At 40.1% G+C, this 22,573-nt stretch overlaps 2 protein-coding genes across 3 annotated transcripts in view; both read right to left on the bottom strand.

The window, feature by feature from the left end:
* The window catches only part of dhrsx (dehydrogenase/reductase (SDR family) X-linked), a 242,893-nt gene that overhangs the window by 205,187 nt on the left and 15,133 nt on the right, over positions 1–22,573 (bottom strand). The window lies entirely within an intron of this gene.
* LOC109916126 (E3 SUMO-protein ligase ZBED1-like) overlaps positions 10,114–22,573 on the bottom strand; it is a 29,885-nt gene continuing 17,425 nt past the window's right edge. For both annotated transcript variants that reach the window (XM_048598183.1, XM_020515830.2), the window contains exon 2: positions 10,114–12,801. In XM_048598183.1, the coding sequence (XP_048454140.1) occupies positions 10,764–12,749 (1,986 nt within the window). In that variant the 5' untranslated portion in view covers positions 12,750–12,801 and the 3' untranslated portion in view covers positions 10,114–10,763. The remainder of the gene's footprint in view (positions 12,802–22,573) is intronic.

Below are 22,573 nucleotides of genomic sequence, written 5' to 3'. Positions count from 1 at the left end.
CTCCTCTGATGCTGCTTGGCCTGCTGTGTTCATCCAGCTCTACACCTTGTTATCTCAGATTCTCCAGCATCAGCAGTTCTTACTCTCTCTGAAACATTCTAACTCCTAACCAGTTGCTGCATGAAAAACTTTTTCTTCAAATCTTTTGACTATTCTGTTTAAAGTAGTCCTTCTTGTTCTTGATTCTTTTACCCATCCAAACTTTTTGTCTCTTTTTAATTGTGCCCTGATCTCTCACGACTCTGAATACGTCAATCAAATCTCTTCTTGGTCTTCACTTCTCCCAGGAGAACACTACCAGCTTCTCTAATCTATCTTCATAAGTAAAGTTTCTCAGCCTTGCAACCTTTCCAGTGAATCTCTTCTGCACTCGCTCGACTGCCTTCACAGCTCTGCTAAAATACATTGCCCAAAACTAGATACAATACTAGTTACAGCCGAACTAGTGTCTAACATAGGTTCAACAAAATTTCCTTGCTTCTGTACTCTATGCCACTATTAATAAAGCCTAGAATATATTATGTGTTTTATAAACTATTCTTTCAACCTGTTAACTTTGCGTCAGATTATCATTTCTAGATGTTCCCCAACTACCAAAGTTAAACTGAGTGGTCTGTGTTTGCTTGGTTTATCCTTGTACTCTTTTCTAAACATGGGTGTAATATTTACAATTCTCCAGTCCTCTGGCACCACCCCTTAGACTAAGATGGAAAAATTATTACCAGTGCTTTCATAATTTCCATTCTCACTTCCCTGTGTCATTGGATGCATCTGATTTGATTCCAGTTAAAATACAAACAGCCTACCTCCTAATTTGTTTAAATTTTTCTCATGACACTCTTTAGTAAAGACAGATGCAAAATATTTATTTCACATGTCAGCCATATTGTCTGCCTCCATGTGTAAATCCCTTATTGGTCTCTAATTGTCCCCAATCTTCCTTCAACCATCCTTTTATTATTATTGCACTTTTAATATTAGCTGTCAACCTCTTTTCATACATCCTCTTTGCTTCTTTTACTTGCTCTTTCACCACTCTTAACCCATCTATATTCAGCCTCGGTTCTCTTTTGTATTTTTATATCTCTATTGTCACCTAGAGATCCCTGGATTTATTTTGGTACCTTTCACTCTTTATTATACTTGACTATTTCTTTCTTCCTTGAAGTTCAACTCCCATTTTTTTTCTGCTTATCTGGAATTCCAATTTATTCAGCTCAGATCCATTCTTACTCCCACTTAAGGATTTTTCCCCAGTATTCTCTCTCTGGATTGTCCATTATCTTTTTCTGTGATAAGTCCAAATCTTACAACACAGTGATCACTATCACCCAAATATTCTCCCTTTACTTGAGATTTTATCTACTAGGTCCTGATTTCCAATAACCAACTGTAGTAGTGCTTCTTTTCTTACTGGGCTGAAAACATACTGTAGAAAATTCTCCTAAATATAGTCTAGGAATTCTTGCCCCTCTCTGACTTTTACACTACTAATTTCCCAGACTATAGTCAGATAATTGAAATCATTGCAACTGCTCTACCATTTTTACACATCCCTGTAACTACTTTGAAAATTTATTCCTCTCTACGTTATTGATTAGTAGAACACACTCGAGGGGCCATACGGCCTACTTCTATTTATTTTGCCATTGTTAGAATATCAGTGCTATAAAAGCAGATGGAGAAATGTCACACGAGCAAATGCTCATCCAAATATTACCACCAAGCTGTAATTTCTGGCTCACTGCATTTAACCAAAAATAGAGCTGTCAACTTTCAGTAGCAGGTCTAGGACCAGACAGGTGGAAGTTAAGTGAAGATGAGAATGGAGTAAGAGCAAACACTCTGCTGAGCTGATGAAAATGAATTAATCAAAAGTCGAACATAAAATGTTGGGAAGATTTTGCTTATAATTCATATGTTTTAGAATAGGTTTAGGTTGGAGGTTACATTGGAGGATTTAAGTTAAATGAATACATTTGATTGAGAAACTGATAAGAAGACTGAAGTGAATATAATCCAGAGAGACTTGGAGTTAATTACAGTTGAAAACTAACCTATATTTGGCATCAAGATCAAAGGGTGAAGTGTAAACAATGGGCGACTAATTTCTGGACTACTTGGTAGAACCAGGACATCTACACAGAAGAAACTAAATGCTGCCAATTCTGGGAAAGAGGATCTTTAACCCCATTAGAGATGTTTATTTTATGATCCCAGCTGATGCTAATACTACACAAGTCAGATCCCAGAGAGAAACCTTGCTGGATGGCCTAAAGTTTCATTTTATCAATGTGTTTATTTTGGTGGTCAGCCACTAAATATATTCAAAAGAGACTGTCAATATACTTGTAGTAAAGGAACATTGAAGTTTATTATAAAAAAAATAAAAAGCACAAACCATGTTACACTATACAAAACTTATTTGAAATGGTCTTACTATAAACTTCAGATATAAAGGTTCAACCTTATTACCCTAAAAAAAGCCTTACAGAATCTCAATACTCAGTGAACAGTACACCATTTCTACTTTAAAGTTCTTTAATCAGTTAGCACAGCTATTATCAGTTCCTTTTTGGCAGATATCTGCATTCACTCCATGTGTTTCTTTAGATATGTCTCTTAAACAAATTGCTAACACAGGAGATTTATTTAATAACAAGGATTCCTTAAACTCCACTTTCATAGCCTTCTGCTTCCAGACTTTTGCCAACATTAAGCCACTGAGAACTTATTTGCTTCTGCCCTGTTTCTCTCTGAAAGAAACTGGCACACTCACTTCTGGATTATTCTAACTTTCTATAAGAAAGAGTTTCTGTCTGTTTCTTTATGTCATAAAAAAATTCATTGCTAGGCAACAGACCAATCTTTTTTTCTCTCTTTCACGCTTTTTCTAAAGCACTGGACTACTCGCCTCAAAAGGTTTTAAAGCCTCATTTAAATGCATCTGAAAAATTTCTAGACATCCCTCATTTTAGGGTAAAAGATGACAAATAGGTGCAGAATTGCAAATTATTGTGGCCTGTTTGCCACAAGTCCAAATATGCTTTACATTTTTGATAACAAGTTCTCTATTAAAACACAAACAGCAGAATGCATACCAGCAAACACAGAGGAGCTGATATAAACCAACACTGCAATTAAATAGCTCCTCTCCAGCCAAGCTGTGCCAGTGCAGAACAATCAACATTACCAACAAATTTAACATATTTACTAATAATCTACTTACTCAATGGCAATACCTTATTCAGGCCTCTCAATATTCTGTACATTTCAATGAGATCCCCTATCATTCTTCTAAATTCCATCGACTACAGACCCAGAGTACTCAACCGCTCCTCATATGACAAGCCCTTCATCGCTGGGATTATTCTTGTAAACCTTCCACAGACCACCTCCAATGCCAGCACATCCTTCCTTAGTTATGGGGCCCAAACTGCTCACAATATTCCAAATGCGATCTGACTAGAGCTTTATACAACCTCAGTAGTACATCTCTGCTCTTGCATTCTAGCCCTCTTCAAATGAATACTAACTTTCCATTTTCCTTCTTAACTGCCACTGAACCCGCATGTTATCCTTAAGAGGATCCTGACACACAAGCCCCTTTGTGCTTCACATTTCCAAAGGCTTTCCCCATTTAGAAAATCATCTATGCCTCTATTCTTACTACCAAAGTGCATAACCTCACATTTTCCCACATTGCATTCAGTCTGCCACTTCTTTGCCCAATTCTCTAGCCTATCCAAGTCCTTCTGCAGCCTCCCACTTTCTCAACACTACCTACACCTCTACTTTTGTGTTATCTGCAAACTTAGCAACAATACACTCAATTCCTTCATCCAGATCATTAATGCATACCGTGAATAGCTTGGTCCCAATACAGACCACTGCAGAACTCCATTAGTCACCAGCTGCCATCCTGAAAAAGACCCCTTCACCTCCACTCTCTATCTTGGGCCAGTCAGCTAACCCTCTATCATGCCAATACCTTACCCCTAATGCCATGGGCTCTTATCTTATTTAGCAGCCTCTTGTCAAAGGCATTCTGGAAAACCAAATAGATCACATCTACTGGCTCTCTGTTGTCTAACTTGTTTGTTACCTCCTCAAAGAATTCTAACAGATTTGTCAGGCATGAACTCCCTTTGACGAAGCCATGCTGACTCAGCACTATTTTACCACGCACATCGAAGTAGTCCGCAATCTCGTCCATAATAATGAACTCTCAAATCTTACCAATGACCAAGGTCAGGCTAACTCGCCTATAGTTTCCTGTCTTCTGCCTCTTTCTCTTCTTAGACGGGGCTGTTACATTAGCTATTATTACACTTCCTGACTCCAATGATTCTACAACCTCCTCAACTGTCTCCTTCAGAAGCTCGAGGGTGTAGTCAATCTGGTCTGGGTCATATATCCACCTTCAGACCTTTCAACTTCCCCAGCACCATCTCCTTAGTTTCGACAGACCATAGGGCTCCAGATTTCATTGCAACTTGGTCTAAATATGGATAAGAGACAGCTGAATTTAGAGCGAGGCAAGAGTGACTGCTCTTAGCATCAAGGCCACATTCAAATAAGGTAAAACTAAAATCAAATGAGGAAAGTTTTGGGGGCAAATCAACTCAACCCCATGACATCAGCACAACACATCTGCCGGGTACACCGTCTCAGGTTCAAACACCTTCAACTCATTTAACATTAGCCTTCCACCCACGCTCAGGTTCAGAGTGGAGCTATTGACTGCACAGTCTTCGGCATCATTTACAGTTTGTCAAGTAGTAAAGCAATCTATGCATATAATTATCACAAGCAAGGCTTCAACTGAGAATTGGCAAGCAACAGTCATGCCACACAATGGCCAAGCAATAACCATCTCAACAGGAGAAATTTTGTTTGGCCTAGTCAATGGCAGTGTTATTGCCAGGTCCCTCACTGTCAACATGAGGATCACAACTGGTTAGAAACTTAAATGACCCATATAAACATTATGGTTACTAGACCAAGTCAGATTGACTATTCTGTGCTGAGTGGTTCAACATCAGGATTTAGCCACAACCTACAAGAAATAAGTCAGAAATGGAGTATTCTGCACTTGCCTGAATCGGTACAGTTGGAGCAATCAAGAAGCATGACTTCCCACAGTCTAATTAGTCTGCTGGATAATATTTAATTCACTGGCCTAATCAAATGTGAGTGCAGTATCTACAGAGTGATATCACTGGAACAGTTCACCGCTGCTGCATCCACTTTGTTTCTCAAACTGAAAACTTCTTCAGGGACCAGACAGGATAGGGGTGGTCATGGTGACAGCAACACCTCCCAGGTTTGCTTCCAAGTTATACATCAACCCAACATGTGCCTTTACTGACATTCCTTCAATTACACTTGGTCAAAAATCCTGGCAGTTCTTTGCATGAGCAGCTTCATCAGGCTGCAGTGCTTTAAGATGGCCCCAAACATCACCTTTCGAGGACAACCAATAAGTGCTGACCTGCCAGTGATACATCCTAAGAGTGAAAGAAAAAAAATTGCATCTGGATCTAAAGATACCAAACACCACCTTTTGCAAATACATTAAACAGTACTTGTTCATTAAATAAAGCGCAGGGCCACTATTTATCTTTCAACCAACATCACAAAAACAGATTATCGAGTCATCACCGTACGGCTGTTTATGGAAGATTGGTGGATACAACTTGGTTGTGCTGTTCCTCCAAGTGTGACAAAAATTCATCAAGTGCTTAATCGACTGTGGTAACATGTTTTTAAGCATTCTGAGATCATGAAAGGCACCATATGAAAGTAATTTTTTTTTCTAATAATAGCACTTGCAACAACATCGAAGCCAACAACAAACCAGCACAGTATTTCAACTTTCATGCAGGGATTGCAGCTTTTGGATAACGCAGTTAATAAATTGCTCCACTTCAACGGTTTCAAAGTCCAGACATTATCACCACTAATCGTCGGATCTAAAATAACTCAACAGAAGACCAGATAAATACTTATTTCATATCTTCTGTTCTCAATCAATGTGATACAAATTATGTTTGTAAAACAACTTAGCACAGATAAATTCAGGTTCTTTTAAAAATTCCAACAGTGTGACACAAGCAAATGCGCAAATTCTTACAATATGATAATTGAGAGATGATTATATTTTAAGAGTGAATGAAGGTGGTCATGTGACCTGTTCTGCTGTCTGTCCGACAACAAGCTGGGTTAATCATTAGATGTTAAAAGAAGGCTAAGAGAGTTTTACTGAGAAGGAGCAGCAAGTTATTTACATCTGGAGACCGTGTCAGCAGGCTCATTGTGGACTTTCAGTCCCAAGTACCAAAAAGGCTTTGTTGCTAAGCGTTGCAAACAGTTATGCTGCCAGTTGTCAATATACTTCAAAGGATAAAGACAGTTGAGATTAAAAATGGTTAATTAGCATTTCTATCTAGATAGAAGGCTAATGTGTTTCACCTTGCCATGGAGAAAGACAGCGAGGAAGTCGTGAACTCAGACGTTTACAGCACAAGAGGCCTTTCGTCCCATCATGTTTGCGTCAATCGACCAAGAACTGAGTACAACAAACCCAACTTACCAGCCTTTGGCCCACAACCATAGAGGGTGTGGCAATGCAAGTCAATTTCCAAACGCTGCGTAAATATTACGAGAGTTTCTGATTCAATTTGCAAATTCTCCTAAAGCCCCTTGAGATGTTTTATAACGTTAAACACGTTCCATGGTGTTCCTGTTTTACAGCAGCCAATTTGTGCAAAATAAGATTCTTCAAACAGCAATCAGAGAAGTGACGGATTTTCTTTTACAGTGTTAGGACTTGTGTATCTGAGGAGTGTCAAATCGTGCTAAATATTGTGTAATCATGGGTGGCACAGTGGCTCAGTGGTTAGCACTGCTGCCTCACAGTGCCAGGGTCCGGGACTCAATTCCAGCCTGTGTGGAGTTTGCACATTCTCCCGTGTCTGCATAGTTTTTCTCTGCATGCTCCAGTTTCCTCCCACAGTACACTGATGTGTAGGTTAGGTGGATTGGCCATACTAAATTGGCCAGTTCCAGGGATGTCTAGGTTAGATGGATTAGCCACGGGAAATGTAGGGTTACAAGAATAGGGTGGAGGGGGGTGAGTATGGGTGAGATGCTCTTTGGAGAGCCGCTGTGGAATTCTGGGCCAAATGAGCTGTTTCCACACTATAGTGATTCTATGATCCACACTTTCAAACAAAGAGATCCAGAGTCCCACCACCTCTGGGTGGTTAAATTTCTCATTTCTCCTCTTAGCTTTGTACCTCTGAACACGACTTTATATTCCCTGATTATTAACTAGTCTACTGATGGAAAAAGCACCTTCCCAGCCACCTAATGTTCATCAATCTTACATACTTTGATCAGGTGTCCTCTTAATCTTTATTGCTCCAAGCCTATTCAACCTTTCCTCATAACTCAAACCCTCCAACCAAGGCAGCATCCTAATAAAGCTCCTTTGGACTCTCTGCAGTGCAATCACACCCTCCCTATAAATGTGAGCATCAGAACTGCACACAGAACTCCAGCTTTTGCCGAACCAGCATTTGATGCAGTTCCAGCACAATCTCCCTTCTCATGTATTCTATCCTCGGCAATAAAGGCAAGTATCCCACTGCCTTCTCAACCACTTTATCTGCCTGCCCTGCTACCTTTAGGGATTTGTGGATATACATACCAAGCTTCCTCTGATCTTCAGTACTTTCCACAGTCCTACCACACACACTGCAATTAATGCGCACTATGGGCATTTTTCTGGGTTGAACTCCATTTGTCACCGCTCTGCCCAACAGATCAATCCATTGATATCGTCATACAGTTTACTGCTATCTTCCTCACTATTTACTCACTTCTCATGTCCTGTCATCTGTGAACTTCTTCACCATATCCCCTTTAGTTAAGTCCATATCATTAAAGTACACCATAAGCTAGGGACCTAGCCTTGACAAACACCACTGGAAAAGAATTCTAGTCATGGATACATCCATCTACCAAAGTCCATGTAGACCACATAAAACGCACTACCCTCATCAGCTGTAAAACTTCAAGTACAACACAATGATGTCTTGCTGGAATTGTACAAGGCCTTGGATGAGACCACATCTGGGTAATTGTGTGCAATTTTGACCTCCTTATCTGAAGGCTATGGAGGTTCTGGCTATGGAGGCAGTGCAACAGAGATTTACCAGACACAATCCTGGGATGGCAGGACTGTAATATGAAGAGAGACTAGATCAGTTAGGACTATGATCACTTGAGAATGAGGGGGAGGCTCATAGAAACCTATAAAATTTTAACAGGACTAGACAGGAAGAGTGTTCAAATGACCAGGGAAGTCCAGAACCAAGGGTGAGTTTATAGATACAGGGTAGGCCATTTAAGACTGAGATTAGGAGAAATTTCTACACCCAGAAAGTGGTGAGCCTATGGAATTCACTACCACAGAAAGTAGTTGAGGCCAAAACATTGAGTGTTTTCAAAAATAAGTTAGACATGGTTCTTATGGTTAAAGGGGTGAAAGGGAATAGCAGCAAGCGGGAATAGGGATGGTCAGCCATAATCATATTGAACGGCCTACTCCTATTCTTATTTCCCATGTTCAACACCCTGTTAACCTCCTCAAAACAATTCAATCAAATTTGTTTGTGATCAAGTTACAGGCTTCCCTATTTGCCAGCCAATATCACAGATATGATTAGCAGAGGGAAAAGACCTCCTGACATTGCAAGCTACCAGAAATGAATACAGGAGAATGGCAGGCTCTAGATAAAATGACATATCATGCAGCATTCTATAGATTCCAGGAGATTCGTTCTGACATGATTGGAGTGATAAACAGATTTTGGAACAGGCTTTAGTGCTGGTGAAGGATTTAAGGAATTCTCTAAAAATGGAGGAGTGTGTGTCCTGGAGACAGTCACTCAAAGTTAAGTCTTGATAGAATGGTCACGTAGGAACCCATTGAAAGCTGGGAGCTACTGTGACAGTTACAGCATTGTAATTCCATGGAGAGCATGATGGTTGAGTAGTATAAAAGGGTAACGTTCCTTTCTGTACTTCAAAGTGTAGGTTGCATACAAAAGGAAATAATGTTTAATCAAGAATGCTTTTTAGGTATTTATTGCACAAAAGCTTTAAAATCCGAAACCTTGCCATGTCATTCACTTTTTTAAAGTTATCAGTATTCCTAATGGTCAAAACATCATACCTGTTTAGCGGCTTCAGATAAAACAGGTAAGACTGGAGCATTCTGACACTTAACCTGAATTTTTAAGATTGCACAAAATAAAACTATTGTTCATTCAATGTTTAAAATCATGATCTGGGATTTCAGATGCCATTTAAACCACAATGTGTTTCATTGCCTATGCATGTTCACAGGCAAAAATATTCTCCTTTGCGAATACATCATTTCAGCAAAGAACACCAGCTTGATCAGTCCAGTACAAGGGGTTACAGCCACTGGGTGAATCATTGACGGTGAATTGTTTGTGCTACAAACTGAAGTACAAAAATAAATGAGTTCCACTCCAAAGCTTGTATGATATGATATCAATTGCACAGTGTAACTCAATCGTGAAGTAATATATTTTACATCATTGAAGTTGCTTTGATGGTGTGACACAGCATAACTGCAGTCAAGCAGAGTTTTATAAATATGTTTTATAAATATTCTGAACTTAATTTATGAAAAACTTTATAAGACTGATGATGTGGAGGAATAGGATTTCAACATCAAAATAACACTGGTGTTTGACTGCCAATGCGAGGAAGTTTTTCCAAGGCACAAATGCCTCCTTCTGCCATTCAGTGAAGGAGCACAGAAGCAGGTCACATACATTCAGGGGCTCTGAATAGTAACTGAACTTTAATACAAGAACACTCTAGTAATTTTGCACAATTGGAAATGTGGCTTTTGTGCTGTGAAACAGCAGAAGCTGTTAAACAACTGTACACAAGCCATACATAGTAGAAACAAGACAATAAGCATTTCTGCATTATGTCACTGTGGCAAGATATCACAAGACACAGATTTCAATTTGTGATCCCTTAAATGACAAGCAAGGCAATAACAAATTGTGTTTAAAGTTTATTTTATACAGTCCTTCATGGGTTGCCTCCTTAAAGCTTCAAACAAACAATCTACAATTCTTTCCAATGCCTCCCCAGTCAAGTTCCAGAATGTAACCCTTGAAATATTGAGCATCATTTGCAGCCCACACAGCTTAACTTAAAGTTATATTTAACAATAGTTATGCCATGAAAACTGGTATAGGAGCACAGTTAAGGGAATCACAGAATAATATTCAATTCACCTTTACTGTAAGAACTAAAAATGTAAGACTTATTACAGCTGCATTTAGGTACAGACCAATGTTAATTGTCTGTCACATTCTGGTCCAGGAAGAAAGATGACATCAATCCTAGCAACCTAGGTTACTTAAATAGAATTTCTTTTAAATCTGTCTCGATGATCATCTATTATTGTATTTTTATGTTTACATATTATCCCATACATCATAAATACAATTGCAGTTTTGGAATCTGTTGCAAGAACAAAATATAAGTTGTCTGATTCAGACAGCCAGTTCAACAAAAAGAAATGAAAATTCTTTTGTTTCAAATTGATACCAAATCATGACTTGGATTACCCATCAGTTTCTTTCGTTTCATCACTAAATGTGGTCATTTAACCCTCGATATCTTGCTGTTAGTCCAGTTTTCACTCAATCATCATCCGCAACCACCTCCCGATCGACTCTGGTGTTCTCGTACAGGAACAGGAGTCGATCGACCTCTGCCGGGGCCAGCTGGTTTCGCTTGGCATTCACCAGATTCCCTGCTGCACTGAACAGGCGCTCAGAGGGGAGGCTGGTAGCTGGAATGCACCAGTATTTCTGCAGCAGTTTGCTCAAGGTTGGAAATAAAGCCACACGGTCAGACCACCAGATAAGCGGATCTTCATTCAGTTCCAACACCTTCTGTGATTTGAAGTTGTTCAGCTCTTCCACAACCTGGGCACGCCACCCATCTTGGCCCTCATCTCTGCTGCCCGCCTGCCCGAAGATCTCTGCCAACATGAAGTTGATGCTCCCAGTGCTGTAGGGCTGCACTGATACTGTTCGTTTTTTCAGGGGAGGCTCTTCAAGGGCAAAGCCTCCCTCTGCTCTTGCAAAGCTCTCACTGCCCTTCTCCAAGAGGGCAGTAGCTTCCTCCAAGACCTTGCTCTCAACCTGTTTCTGTTGTGCAGCTGAAAGGAATGGAACTTTCTTGTACCTTGGATCGAGAAATGTCGCGGAGTGGAGAAACAGTTCCAGCTCTTGGGACAACCCATATGCTTCAGACAACTCTTTGGCAATGGTCTCCTTCACAGCACTGAGCACATGAGAGTCCGAATCATCAACTTTCAGCGTTGAATTCAAGAGGACGTGCAGCAGAGGTTTGACCATGCTAATGATTGGGTACTTTGACTTGCCCATCATCTCAGTAGCCTGTTGAAATGGCTGCAGTAACTCCACCAACCCATCTATGGTGTTCCATTCACCGGCTTCCAGCATCAATTGGTAATTCATGTTGTCCTCAAAAAGCACAGCAGCAATTGCTGTTTGCTGCTCCCTCAGCCGCTGTAACATAGAGAGGGTGGTTGCCCAAGTACTACAGTCATTGACCAGTTGATGTTGTAACAAATACTGTTGCTTTTGCTTCTCACACAGCATGTACGCTGCTCTTGGTGTCACTTTAAAGTACTCGGCCAGTTTATCGCACTTCAGAAGAAGGATGCAGAGTTTAGGGAGTTGGAGTGCTCGGTTTATTGCCAGGTTGATTGCGTGACCAAAACATGGCATGTGCACAGGGAGATTCAGAAGGGAGCAAGCATTCACTACATTTTCACTGTCGCTACTGGTAGTAGCGCCCAACACATTTTTGCTGATTCCCCATTCTCTGAAGGACTCAACAAGCGCATGGGCCAAGTTCTCCGTGGTATACTCATCCACCACTTCGAACGTGGCTAGACACTTGGAAGTGAACTTTAGGGTGTTGGTGCCACTGCCCAAGCCACCTAAGAAGTGAGCAGTCAAAGACATGTAGTATCGGTTTCGAGCCTGCACAGTCCAGAGATCAGCAGTCAACCCACACCACACTGCCGCAGCCAACTCCTTCTCCACAGCGGTCCGGACAGTGTGGTACCGCTCTGGGATAGCTTTGGTAGAGAAATACTTCCTGTTAGGGAGCTCGTACCTTGGGTCAGCCATTTTAAGCAGCTTCTTGAAAGTTTGCTCTTCTACCACAGACACAGGATACAGGCCTTCGCAGATGAAGTTGGTAACCATCAAGGTCAATTCTTGGTGCCGTTTGCTATCTTGGCTGTAGTAGCTCTTGAAGATTGGATCTTGGTGGGTCAGGTACGTGCTTTCAGATTCAGATTTCAAAACATTGGAGGTGAACGGCTCCCTAGCTTGCTCAGCGTTGCTCTTTACAACTTGGTGGAATTCACTGGGATGATTCTTTTCAAGGTGGTAGGCAAGGTTGGAGGTGTTTCCTGAATAAGCAATTTGAGCCCTACAAACTCTGCAATAGATCTTCTTCCACTGCAGTATGCATCCTTCAGCATCAGTATCAAAGCCAAAATACTTCCAAACTTTACTTTTTGCTCTCGGGTGGCAGACCAGCTTTAGGTCAGAGTTAGAACCTTCTGGGGTTTTGTGCTCCATGGTTCCTCAGTCGTAATTCTACACACTGGGCCTTCATCCATTTATTGTTAACCTAATAATCAAACAGAAGAGACAACATGGCATTCAATTTTTTTTTGTTATGAAAAAGAACACGTCATTTCAAGGATTTATAGACTGTGGTTGAACAGGAAATAACTTACCTGATCAATTCTTAAGTAAAAGGAAATGACAATACCGCAAAATACAAAGGTAGGGAACTCAAAAGGACAACTTGTGAGCTGACATGTTGATAGGCAAACAGAATTTGCCAAGCAATCATGCTGGCTGATGGGTTAAGACAGGCACACAATGCAAAAGCCTGAAATGTTTAACATCTGGGCAGGATTGTATCCTGTTTATACACCGGTAATTATTATCCTTGCCAACAGCAAGATGCCAAGACTGTCACTGAAGATCTTCACAGTCAAAGTCTTTGCATTTACAAAAGAGAAATGAATGCCTTCAATCCAATAACCACTCAAAATGAACAATTATTTCTGTTCAAACTTTTAACTCCTGTTCAAAAAGACCAATTGCGTTTGAAAAACTTCTGACTTTCTTGGTCTGCATTCACACAAGAACAGCATTTGCTTGCACATAAGCAGAGTGGCTGTGGCCAATATGAACACATTATCTTCAAAAGAAAAAAGTGAAAATCCAGAGGGAATAGTTGGTATTATTGACTCTTTTCTCCCAAAAGCAGATCTCCTTTTTTGAGGAGTAGCTACATTCTCAGACAATTCAAACAGCGAGTAAATTCAGTCATCTTGCACAGCCTAATGAAACTGTTGCATACTCACTACCTTGTGGAAGTAACTTCACAAGACTGAGCAAAGCAGCACACTCATAAGAAAAATATGCTAACCACAACTTACAAAACAAAGAGTTGTTTAAATGTAGAGCTGGCTGTATAAATACAGCCCGGCAATATAATAAGATGATTTCCCCATTAACAGAAGCTACAGTCAGGATCGCAGTTCTACAATGCAAAATGCGGCTTTGGTAAAGCCAGCTTCCTAAGTATGAGCTTGCTAAATGTGCTGATCAGCAAAGACGAACCAATAGCATGCCATACAGTTAATACCATAATAAATTAAGTGTTTTTGCAGAATTATACTTAGAGGTTACGGTGTGGAAACAGGCTTTCCAACCAACTAACGTGAGCTGCTGTTTTCACTCTACAGTACCATAGCCTTTCAACATATTTTACTTTTCCTTTTTCTTTTTTCTCTATTGTCGTTGGCTCGTGTAATTTTGAAAGCATCTAAACTACAAGTACAAATAAAATACTATGAATGCTGGAAACTTGAATAAAAACAGAAAAGTCTGACAAAAGGTCACTGACCTGAAATATTAATTGTTTATTTCTCCATTGATGCTGACAGACCTGCTGAGATACTTCCAGTACTTATGCCTTAACTATTCCATGTGGTGACACGTCTCACACTCCTAACAACTCTTGGGAGTTTATCCTTTAGGTTGTGCTTAAAAAAAAACCTTTCCACTTCTGGATTAAACAGCCATTGCAACATAATTTCCCAGTATCCACTTACTCATACTAAGTGTGTGTTTCAGAACTCAAGATCATCAATGGCCTGGTGGAAACTGTTAGGAAATGCTGCTAAGTCAAACTGTCCAAGAAAGCCGCATCACCACATGTGTAGAAGACTGTTAATGCATTCTGGATAATTAAGTGTCTCAACAGCTATTAAGTCTGCTCTTTGACAACAATCTGTCAGGGTTCCCAGTTCATTGCAAGCAGTTTATTTGGAGGAAAAAAAATCTGAAGCAAACCAGTTTGCACGTTTTTCAGCTCAATCCTCTGATGGTTCAGGTATACACAGCAGATGGATTCTAAGTTCATTCTCAGGACCGACCAATCTCATTGAGGGTGTGACATGAGGTCCAATCAATGTCCCTGGGACTAACTAGGGTGAAGGGACAATTCAGCCAATTTCCTTTTCAATTATGATACAATGACCTGTGTTGGAAACATTCACATAGGACAAAATTAAGCTTGGTTGTCATACATTCCTTGTGAGAATAAACCTATCAATATTTACTGATCCAGCTGAGGCGTGAAGGACAGGCAATCTTGTAAAAAGGTAACCCAGAAGTCAGCATGTTCAGGAGGTGAAGGAAAATCAGAGTGTACAGGAAACAGTAGGATGTTACTTAGCATCTCGAGTTTTTCTGGTTACTCCACTTTTACAGTTGACTGTGATCTAACTCTAATATATAAGTGTTTGTTCCCTAACTCGTTACACCAACCTCAGACTTAAAGATCAACTGGGAGTCCAAGGGTATGGGGTAGCCAGGAAAGTAGAGTTGAGGCCACAACTGGATCAGCCACGATCTTATCAAAAGGCAAAGCAACCGAGGGACTAAATGACCTACGCCTACCCATAATTTGTGTAATCCCTCCTGGACTGCAGGTATCATTCTGGTAAATACATGGTGCACTTCCTCCAACCCAAATGCAGGTAGTACGCTTACAGTACTCCAGATTTGCTCTAACTAGGTTGTATATGGCTGAACCACGACTTCTACCTCCTTGCATGCCAATCCACTAGATATAAATTCCATTAGCCTTTTAGATTACTTTTCATACCCATCCATGGCAAAGAACAAAAAAGTTAAAAAGAATTGCTCACTGGTAATTCATGGTGACCATGAAAATGTGTCCCTGGTGCTAAGAATTTCTACTTTCACATTAAACAGAGTTATGACTTTCTGGCTTTCCAATCCATTCAGTAAATCTTGATGCTTTTGCTTAATGCATTTAGCAAATTGATGGACCAGAAATGTAATTTTTCATTTCAATTTTAACAGTCCACACACCATTTAACATCAGGTTAGCTGCAGATTATTACATTGCTGACCCTTGAATAACACACAAAATCGGCTTATTGTCATTGGTCTGCACAAAATATTAAAAGTAAGGACAAATACTCAACTCTAAGATTGTATTCCACTGCAAAGTTCTTTCTGAAAGGGATCATTGGGAGCGATACTTGGAAAGGTGTTTTGTCAACTTTTCATCATGAAAATCATTATAGTCTCAATCATAAAAAATTCCCTGTTAATAAAAGGAGCCGTGCAAAAGTACACATTGCAACATATCACAATACATTCCGTGTTGTCACTGGAGGAGCAGGCTAGAATCCTCAATAACATATTAATTTACCCTTTGCATCTACTTTAACAGTCATTAATCTGCTTAAAACAGATAATTGAGTTAAAATAACAAGAAGCAATTTTGCACAGCCACATTAATCACGGTGATACCAGTGGACATTACATACTAAATTTTATTTAATACCAGTCAAATTCTCATGGTGATCCACAAACGGAGTCAAGGCCAAGAGCCATGTTCAGTTGAAGTGTGATTAGCTGTCAAAGAATGATACAACCATGACAGAAGGAAGCAAGTCAATCCCATTTGTTTCCAAAATAATTCATTTCATCTTCAGTAGTTCAACTGGCTGGATGGCTGGTTTGCAATGCAACAGCTGAGATTACCATGAAGGACTCTACTTCTCAACATCTCCCCTCACCTGAGGTATAGTGACCCCCAGGTTAAACCAGCACCAGTTGTGTCTCTAATGAGAGTGCAGCCCTATGGTCCACTGGCATTGTGGTGCCTATAACTTTTACTCTTACTTAAATAATGCTTTGATTAACTATAGCTAAATGGAAATGCATAAAAAAGTCTAAGAGGCAGAGAAGTACAGATGCTTGGAGAATATGAAAATGAGAAAATATACAACTGAACTAGAACCAAATTAATGGAAGGGTGAAAGTATAACACAAGTGTCAACAGGAGACTTCAATTATATGTGTGGACATAGCAATTCAGAATAAAAACACTTAAAACAAAAGTATTAGATTAAAAGTAGAGGATTGTGATCAAGCAAAAGAGGTAAGGTTTTTAAATGATTTATAGAAAAATAGTCATACAAGTCAAGGTGAAGTTGCCACAGCCCTAGTGCACCACAGGGTTACTCTCCTATTAGAATGAGATGACAGGTGGCAGCTAAACCTGAGGGTCAGTATGCCTCATGCAGAGGGAAGAGGTTGAGAAGCAGAGTTCTTCATGGTAACCTCAGTTGATGCAGGAATTGAACCGATGCTGTTTGCATCATTCTGCATTGCAAAGCAGCCATCCAGTGAACTGAACAAACCAAGCGAGACACATGGTAAAATACAGAAATAGTGATACTGAACCCAATACATTGGGTAGAATATTCTTAATTCAGTTCAAATTTGTTTGATTTGACCAATAGTGAGATCAGCCACCAGAATGCTTCACCCAAGTATTATATAGTTCAAAAGACAAAATCTATCAATTAAAAAGCCATTCTTCAGCAGTAGTTTACGGTTTAAGCAAAATACAGTGCAAACAGACTTTCAGAAATTAACTGAAGTTCTCCTATCAAAGTGGATGTGTCATAGTGAGGGAACTGCATGCTGGGCAACATATAGAGAAAAACTGAGCAAGATTAAATGCAAAAACACATTCACTACAGAAACAATTCATTTTTAATCACCGAAAATAGTCTTCATCACACCATGAACCTTTTCTATAAGTTTGTTGGAGCCATTTTTGCAACAACATTTAAGATGCTGACTATGCTGCCTGTCATCAGAGATTTGCATTTGATTTCATGACACCACAGCACAGTGAACAAGTTTGAACAGGCAAAAGGTTATTCGGCCTCAGGCCTCTTCCACAGATATATATCTTACATGCAAGTACAGCACAAAAACAGACTATAAATGATGCTCTGCGACAGGGGTCTCCTTCCACTATTCGACTTGATAATCTTTTCACCATTCTGTTACCCTACCTCATCAAATCTGAAAAATTAAAGCCCCCACAAAAACACAAGCAGTGCTTTCAATATTCCCACGACCTCTATTGATTTGTTTACAGATATCTATTTAGCTTCTTCAGGATTGTGAAATTATCACAACTTATTGCTCATTTCATGAAATGGTGGCAGCACAATAGCACTCCCATTCAGGGCATACCAATGGTTCCCTGTACATTAACTATTCAATATCAAATGTGCTGCCCTGTGTTTCAATCAGGTAATTCCTCCCTTGGAAAGATAACAGAATCAAGATTTAAATCCATTCTGATCATTCAGTTTAGTGAAGAAATAACTGACCTGCCAAGTAGTTCATATCAAGTGCCACAAAAAGGAGCCACATAATTGCCTCAGTGTAGGAATTATGGAGAACAGTAACAATGACTCCCATTCCTCATAATCCCAGTTGCTGTATGAACAAGGGGAATCTTCAAAATGTTGCATAAAAATAATCTGCAGCAGGTTTTTGTAAACAACAGGCAAAATCTGTTTTTTTCTTTGAACAGTAGCGGCAGGTATAAAAATGAGATGCACCAGCGTGACCCAGAAAGACCACCTAATCTCGCATCTGACAGGCTCTCAAAGTGCTCGCCCAGTGGGCTTTTCGCTGGGTCACGCTGGATAGCAGTGTCCTGTCCTGCCTAAATCTGCCAATTAATCAGAGGTAACTACTGACAGATACAGCGCCACTTCAAAGACTGACAACATGGCATTGCTGAAATCCAGCAGCAGTGGGTGCAGTAGGTAACCTTCTGTACAGGATTGCAGGGTCCGACTGCAAGGAGAAGGATGGCGAAAGGAAGAGCAGGAATGTGGCTTTATGTGACCACTCCTCTGCCCTCTATCCATGCCTTCAGCTACCCCTGGATTGAGCATATTGAAGCCATGTCCTCTAACACAGCAGGCAAGCCAATACTCCTGCCTCACCCACCCCTCTCCCAGGAACAGATTTAATCAGGACATTGCCATAAACAGGCCCTTAAGCTTTTGTGAACTGACCACTTCTCAACTGGTGGCGAGAACTTCATTCCTGGAATGGAGGGAAGGCGTTGGGTATCCCCCCAACACCAACCCTCTCAATTGTCTTCACCTCCTGCCAAAGCGTCACCACTTCTCAGGAAGGGAAATTATCATCTAATGCCTGAAAAATGACTGAAAACAAGCAAAATCCTCCCATGTATTAACTTGCAAATAAATTTGGTTCAATAAAATGAAGGTTAAAGTTCCACACTAACTCCATATTCTTTCTCTTTCCTCAAAGTCTCGAGACAAATTAAAATACTGGGAGACGCTGGCTGAAGGTCATCTACCCAAAGAGTTAACTCTGAATCATCATAATTCTGTCTACAAATGCTGTCTTGTCTGTCCTGAAGAGTATTTTGATTCTTCTTTTATTTCAAAACCCTCTTGGCTTAATACAACGAATGAATTCAAAAACTCTACATTAATTGTAACAAAAGAATGTAGATCGCACAAAGTGGTCTCATGCAAAACTGTAAAAAGATCGCTATGGATTCTATTTCCATATTATTAACTACATGACCTACTGATTGGGAGAAGGGACAAGGTCTTTCATATAATACTTCCGTTATTCTTTCTTAGAATTTTCTACAGGTCCTACAGATAAAAGCAACTAGTTTCACTAAAATGATACGCAATGCAGGCCACATGCAAGTTATAGAGTCATAGAGTTAAACATCACGGAAACAGACTCTTCAGTTCAACCTGTCCACACCAAACAGATATCCTAAACTGATCTAGCCCCCATTTATCAGCATTTGGCCCAGATCCCTCTAAACTCTTCCTATTCATGTACCCATCCAGATGTCTTTTAAAATGTTGTAATTAAACCTCCTCAACTACTTCCCCTCTGGCAGCTCATTCCATACACACAATATGCTGTGCATAAAAATGTTGCTCCTAGGTCCCTTTTAAATCTTTCCCCTCTCAACTCAAACCTATGCCCTTTAGTTTTGGATTCCCCAGCCTGGGGAAAAGATCTTGAATATTCACCCAATCCATGTCTCTCATGATTTTATAAACCTCTATCAGGTCACCCCTCAAGCTCTGGCGTTCCAGAGACTATTCAGTCTCTCCTAATAGTTCAAACCCTCCAATCCCAGCAACATCCTTATAAATCTTTTCTGAAACCTTTCAAGTTTCACTATATTTTTCCCATAGAAGGGAGATCAGAATTGTATGCAGTATTCTACAAGTGGCTTCACCAATGTCCCATACAGCTACAACATGACGCCCAAACTCAATGCACTGATCAATAAAGACAAACATACCAAACACCTTCTTCAGCATCCTGTCTACCTGCAATTCCACTTTCATGAATAGGAAGGGTTTGTCCTGTACAGCTGCAACATTACGTCCCAACTCATATACTCAATGCCTTAACCAATGAAGGCAAGCGTGCCAAACACCTTCTTCACCACCCTGTTTACCCATGACTCCACTTTCAAGGGACTATGCACCCGCACTCCAAGTTCTTTGTTCAGCAACACTCTCCCAGTTCCCTACCATTAACTGTACAAGTTCTGCCCTGGTTTGCCTTACCAAAATGCAACACCTCACATTTATTTAAATTAAACTGCATCTGCCACTCCTCGGCCCATTGGCCCGTCTGATCAAGGTCATGCTGTACTGAGATAACCTAATTCATTGTCCACTACACCATCAATTTTGGTGTCATCTGCAAATTTACCAACCATACTTCCTATATTCACATCCAAATCATTTATATAAAAGAAGAAAAGTGGACCCAGCACCAATCCTTGCATCACACCACTGGTCACAAGCTTCCAGTCTGAAAAATAACCCTTTTCCACCACCTTGTCTCCTATGATCAAGCCAATTTTGTATCCAATTGGCTAGCCTTGCTAACCAGTCTATCATATGGAACATTGTTGAACACCTTGCTGAAGTCCATATAGATGTCAACCACTCTGCCTTCATTAATCTTCTTGGTCATCTCTTCAAAAACTCAATTAAGTTTGTGAGATATGATTTCCCATGCACAAAGCCATGTTGACTACCCCTAATCAGTCCTTGCCTTTTCAAATGCATGTAAATCCTGTTCCTTGGAATCCCTTCCAACAACTTACCCACCACTGACATCAGGCTCACCGGTCTATAATTCTCTTGCTTTTTCTAACCACCTTTCTTAAATAACGGCACAATATTAGCCACCTTCCAGACTTCCGGCACTCACTCGTGGCTTTCGATGATACAAATATCTCAACAAGGACCCCAGCAATCTCTTCCCTAGCATTCTACAAAGTTCAGTGATACATCTGATCGGTCCCAGGGATTTACCTGCCTTTATGCATTTTAAGACATCCATCACCTAGCTTTCCTGCTCCTCTGATGCTGCTTGGCCTGCTGTGTTCGTCCAGCTCTACACCTTGTTATCTCTTTTGTAATGCGGTCACTTTTCAAGACATCACTATTTATTTCCCCAAGTTCCCTAGCTTCCATGTCCTTCTCCACAGTAAACATTGACATGAAGTATTCGTTTAGTATCTCACTCATCTCACGTGGTTCCACACAGACGGCCCCGTTGATCTTTAAGGGGCCCTATTTTCTCTCCAGTTACTCTTCTGCCATTGATCTATTTGTAGAATCTCTTTGGGTTTTCCTTAACCCTACTTGTTAAAGCCATCTCATGTCCTCTTTTTGCCCTCCTGATTTCCCTCTTAAGTATACTCCTCCTACCCTTATACTTGTCGAAGGACTCACTTGATCCCAGCTGTCAATATCAGACAAATGCCTTCTTTTCTTGACCACAGCCTCAATTTTTCTAGTCATCCAACACTCCCCACACCTACCAGCCTTGCAATTCGCACTTACAGGAGCATGATCGGATCCATAATTTGGGTACTTCATTAAAAAAAACTGTCTCATGAAAAGTAAACAAGCTAGCTAATTAAGCACCTTGAGTCATTTTACTAAGTAAGAGGTGCTTTAAAAATGCACATCGTTAATTTTCCATCAAGTGACTACAAACCCAAAGCTGTGGCAGCCAAGTTTGGTGTCATCCTGACCAATGAATTGAAGTAGGCTGTGTCTCTACTGATGGCTTATATGATCAATATAGAGCAAACTTGGTTTTAACTTGCATGTTATGAACCAGCACTCTCAATAAATGGACAAAAATTATATATCTCAAATACAGCATAGTTTACTGCATTATTCTGTCCAATTATTATAGTTTTTAATTTATTTACTTCAATGTAAATATACATTTTGTTCAATCAAATGGCCACTCGAAATATCAACAGTTGATTCAATTTTGAGTCAATTGCTCCTCAAATACCATGATCTACTGTAATGTCCAAAAAGTCAGTTGAGGATGCGAGCGAAAAGGTTCTTTACTGCTAAGTTTTATTTAAGGCAAAGTTACATTATGATTTAAGCGCTGCAAATAAATTATAACAGTGATGTGTATACTCCTGCGTTATGTTTCCATTACTTAACGTGTGTTTTTATATTGATTATTTGGACCTCTTGATTATCCAGAATATTTGATCAACTGGCACACTCCTGGTCCCATAGGTGCCATTAACAGAAGTTTGCTGTACTTATGCATCATATATCTCACACAGGCAAGACCTCTTACTGCAGAGCAGATTAAGTGGGAGAGTCAAGTTCACGACTAGATCAATAAGGCAAATGTTCTGCTCTAAACTGACTCCAAAGATTTGGGATTCAGTCATGTTTTGTTTACTCCTGTTTCCCATTTCAAAATTTCATGTCAATGCAGTCTGCTGATGTTACAATATTAAAAGTTGAAGGGTGGAGAATTAAGAGTAATGACTTTGCATTAGCAAAGCATTTTTGGTATAGTATCTTAATCATTTTAAAATTCAGTAATCACTTTTTTTGTCATATTCTGTGCATAGCAAGATGCCACAGGTGGGAAAAACAGCCATGTAACCTCTGTGA

Source organism: Rhincodon typus, chromosome 6 (assembly GCF_021869965.1).
Source record: "Rhincodon typus isolate 14 chromosome 6, sRhiTyp1.1, whole genome shotgun sequence".
Classification (NCBI taxonomy): domain Eukaryota; kingdom Metazoa; phylum Chordata; class Chondrichthyes; order Orectolobiformes; family Rhincodontidae; genus Rhincodon; species Rhincodon typus.
The sequence above is the reverse complement of the archived record's forward strand: the minus strand, read 5'-3'. Positions and strand labels throughout refer to the sequence as shown.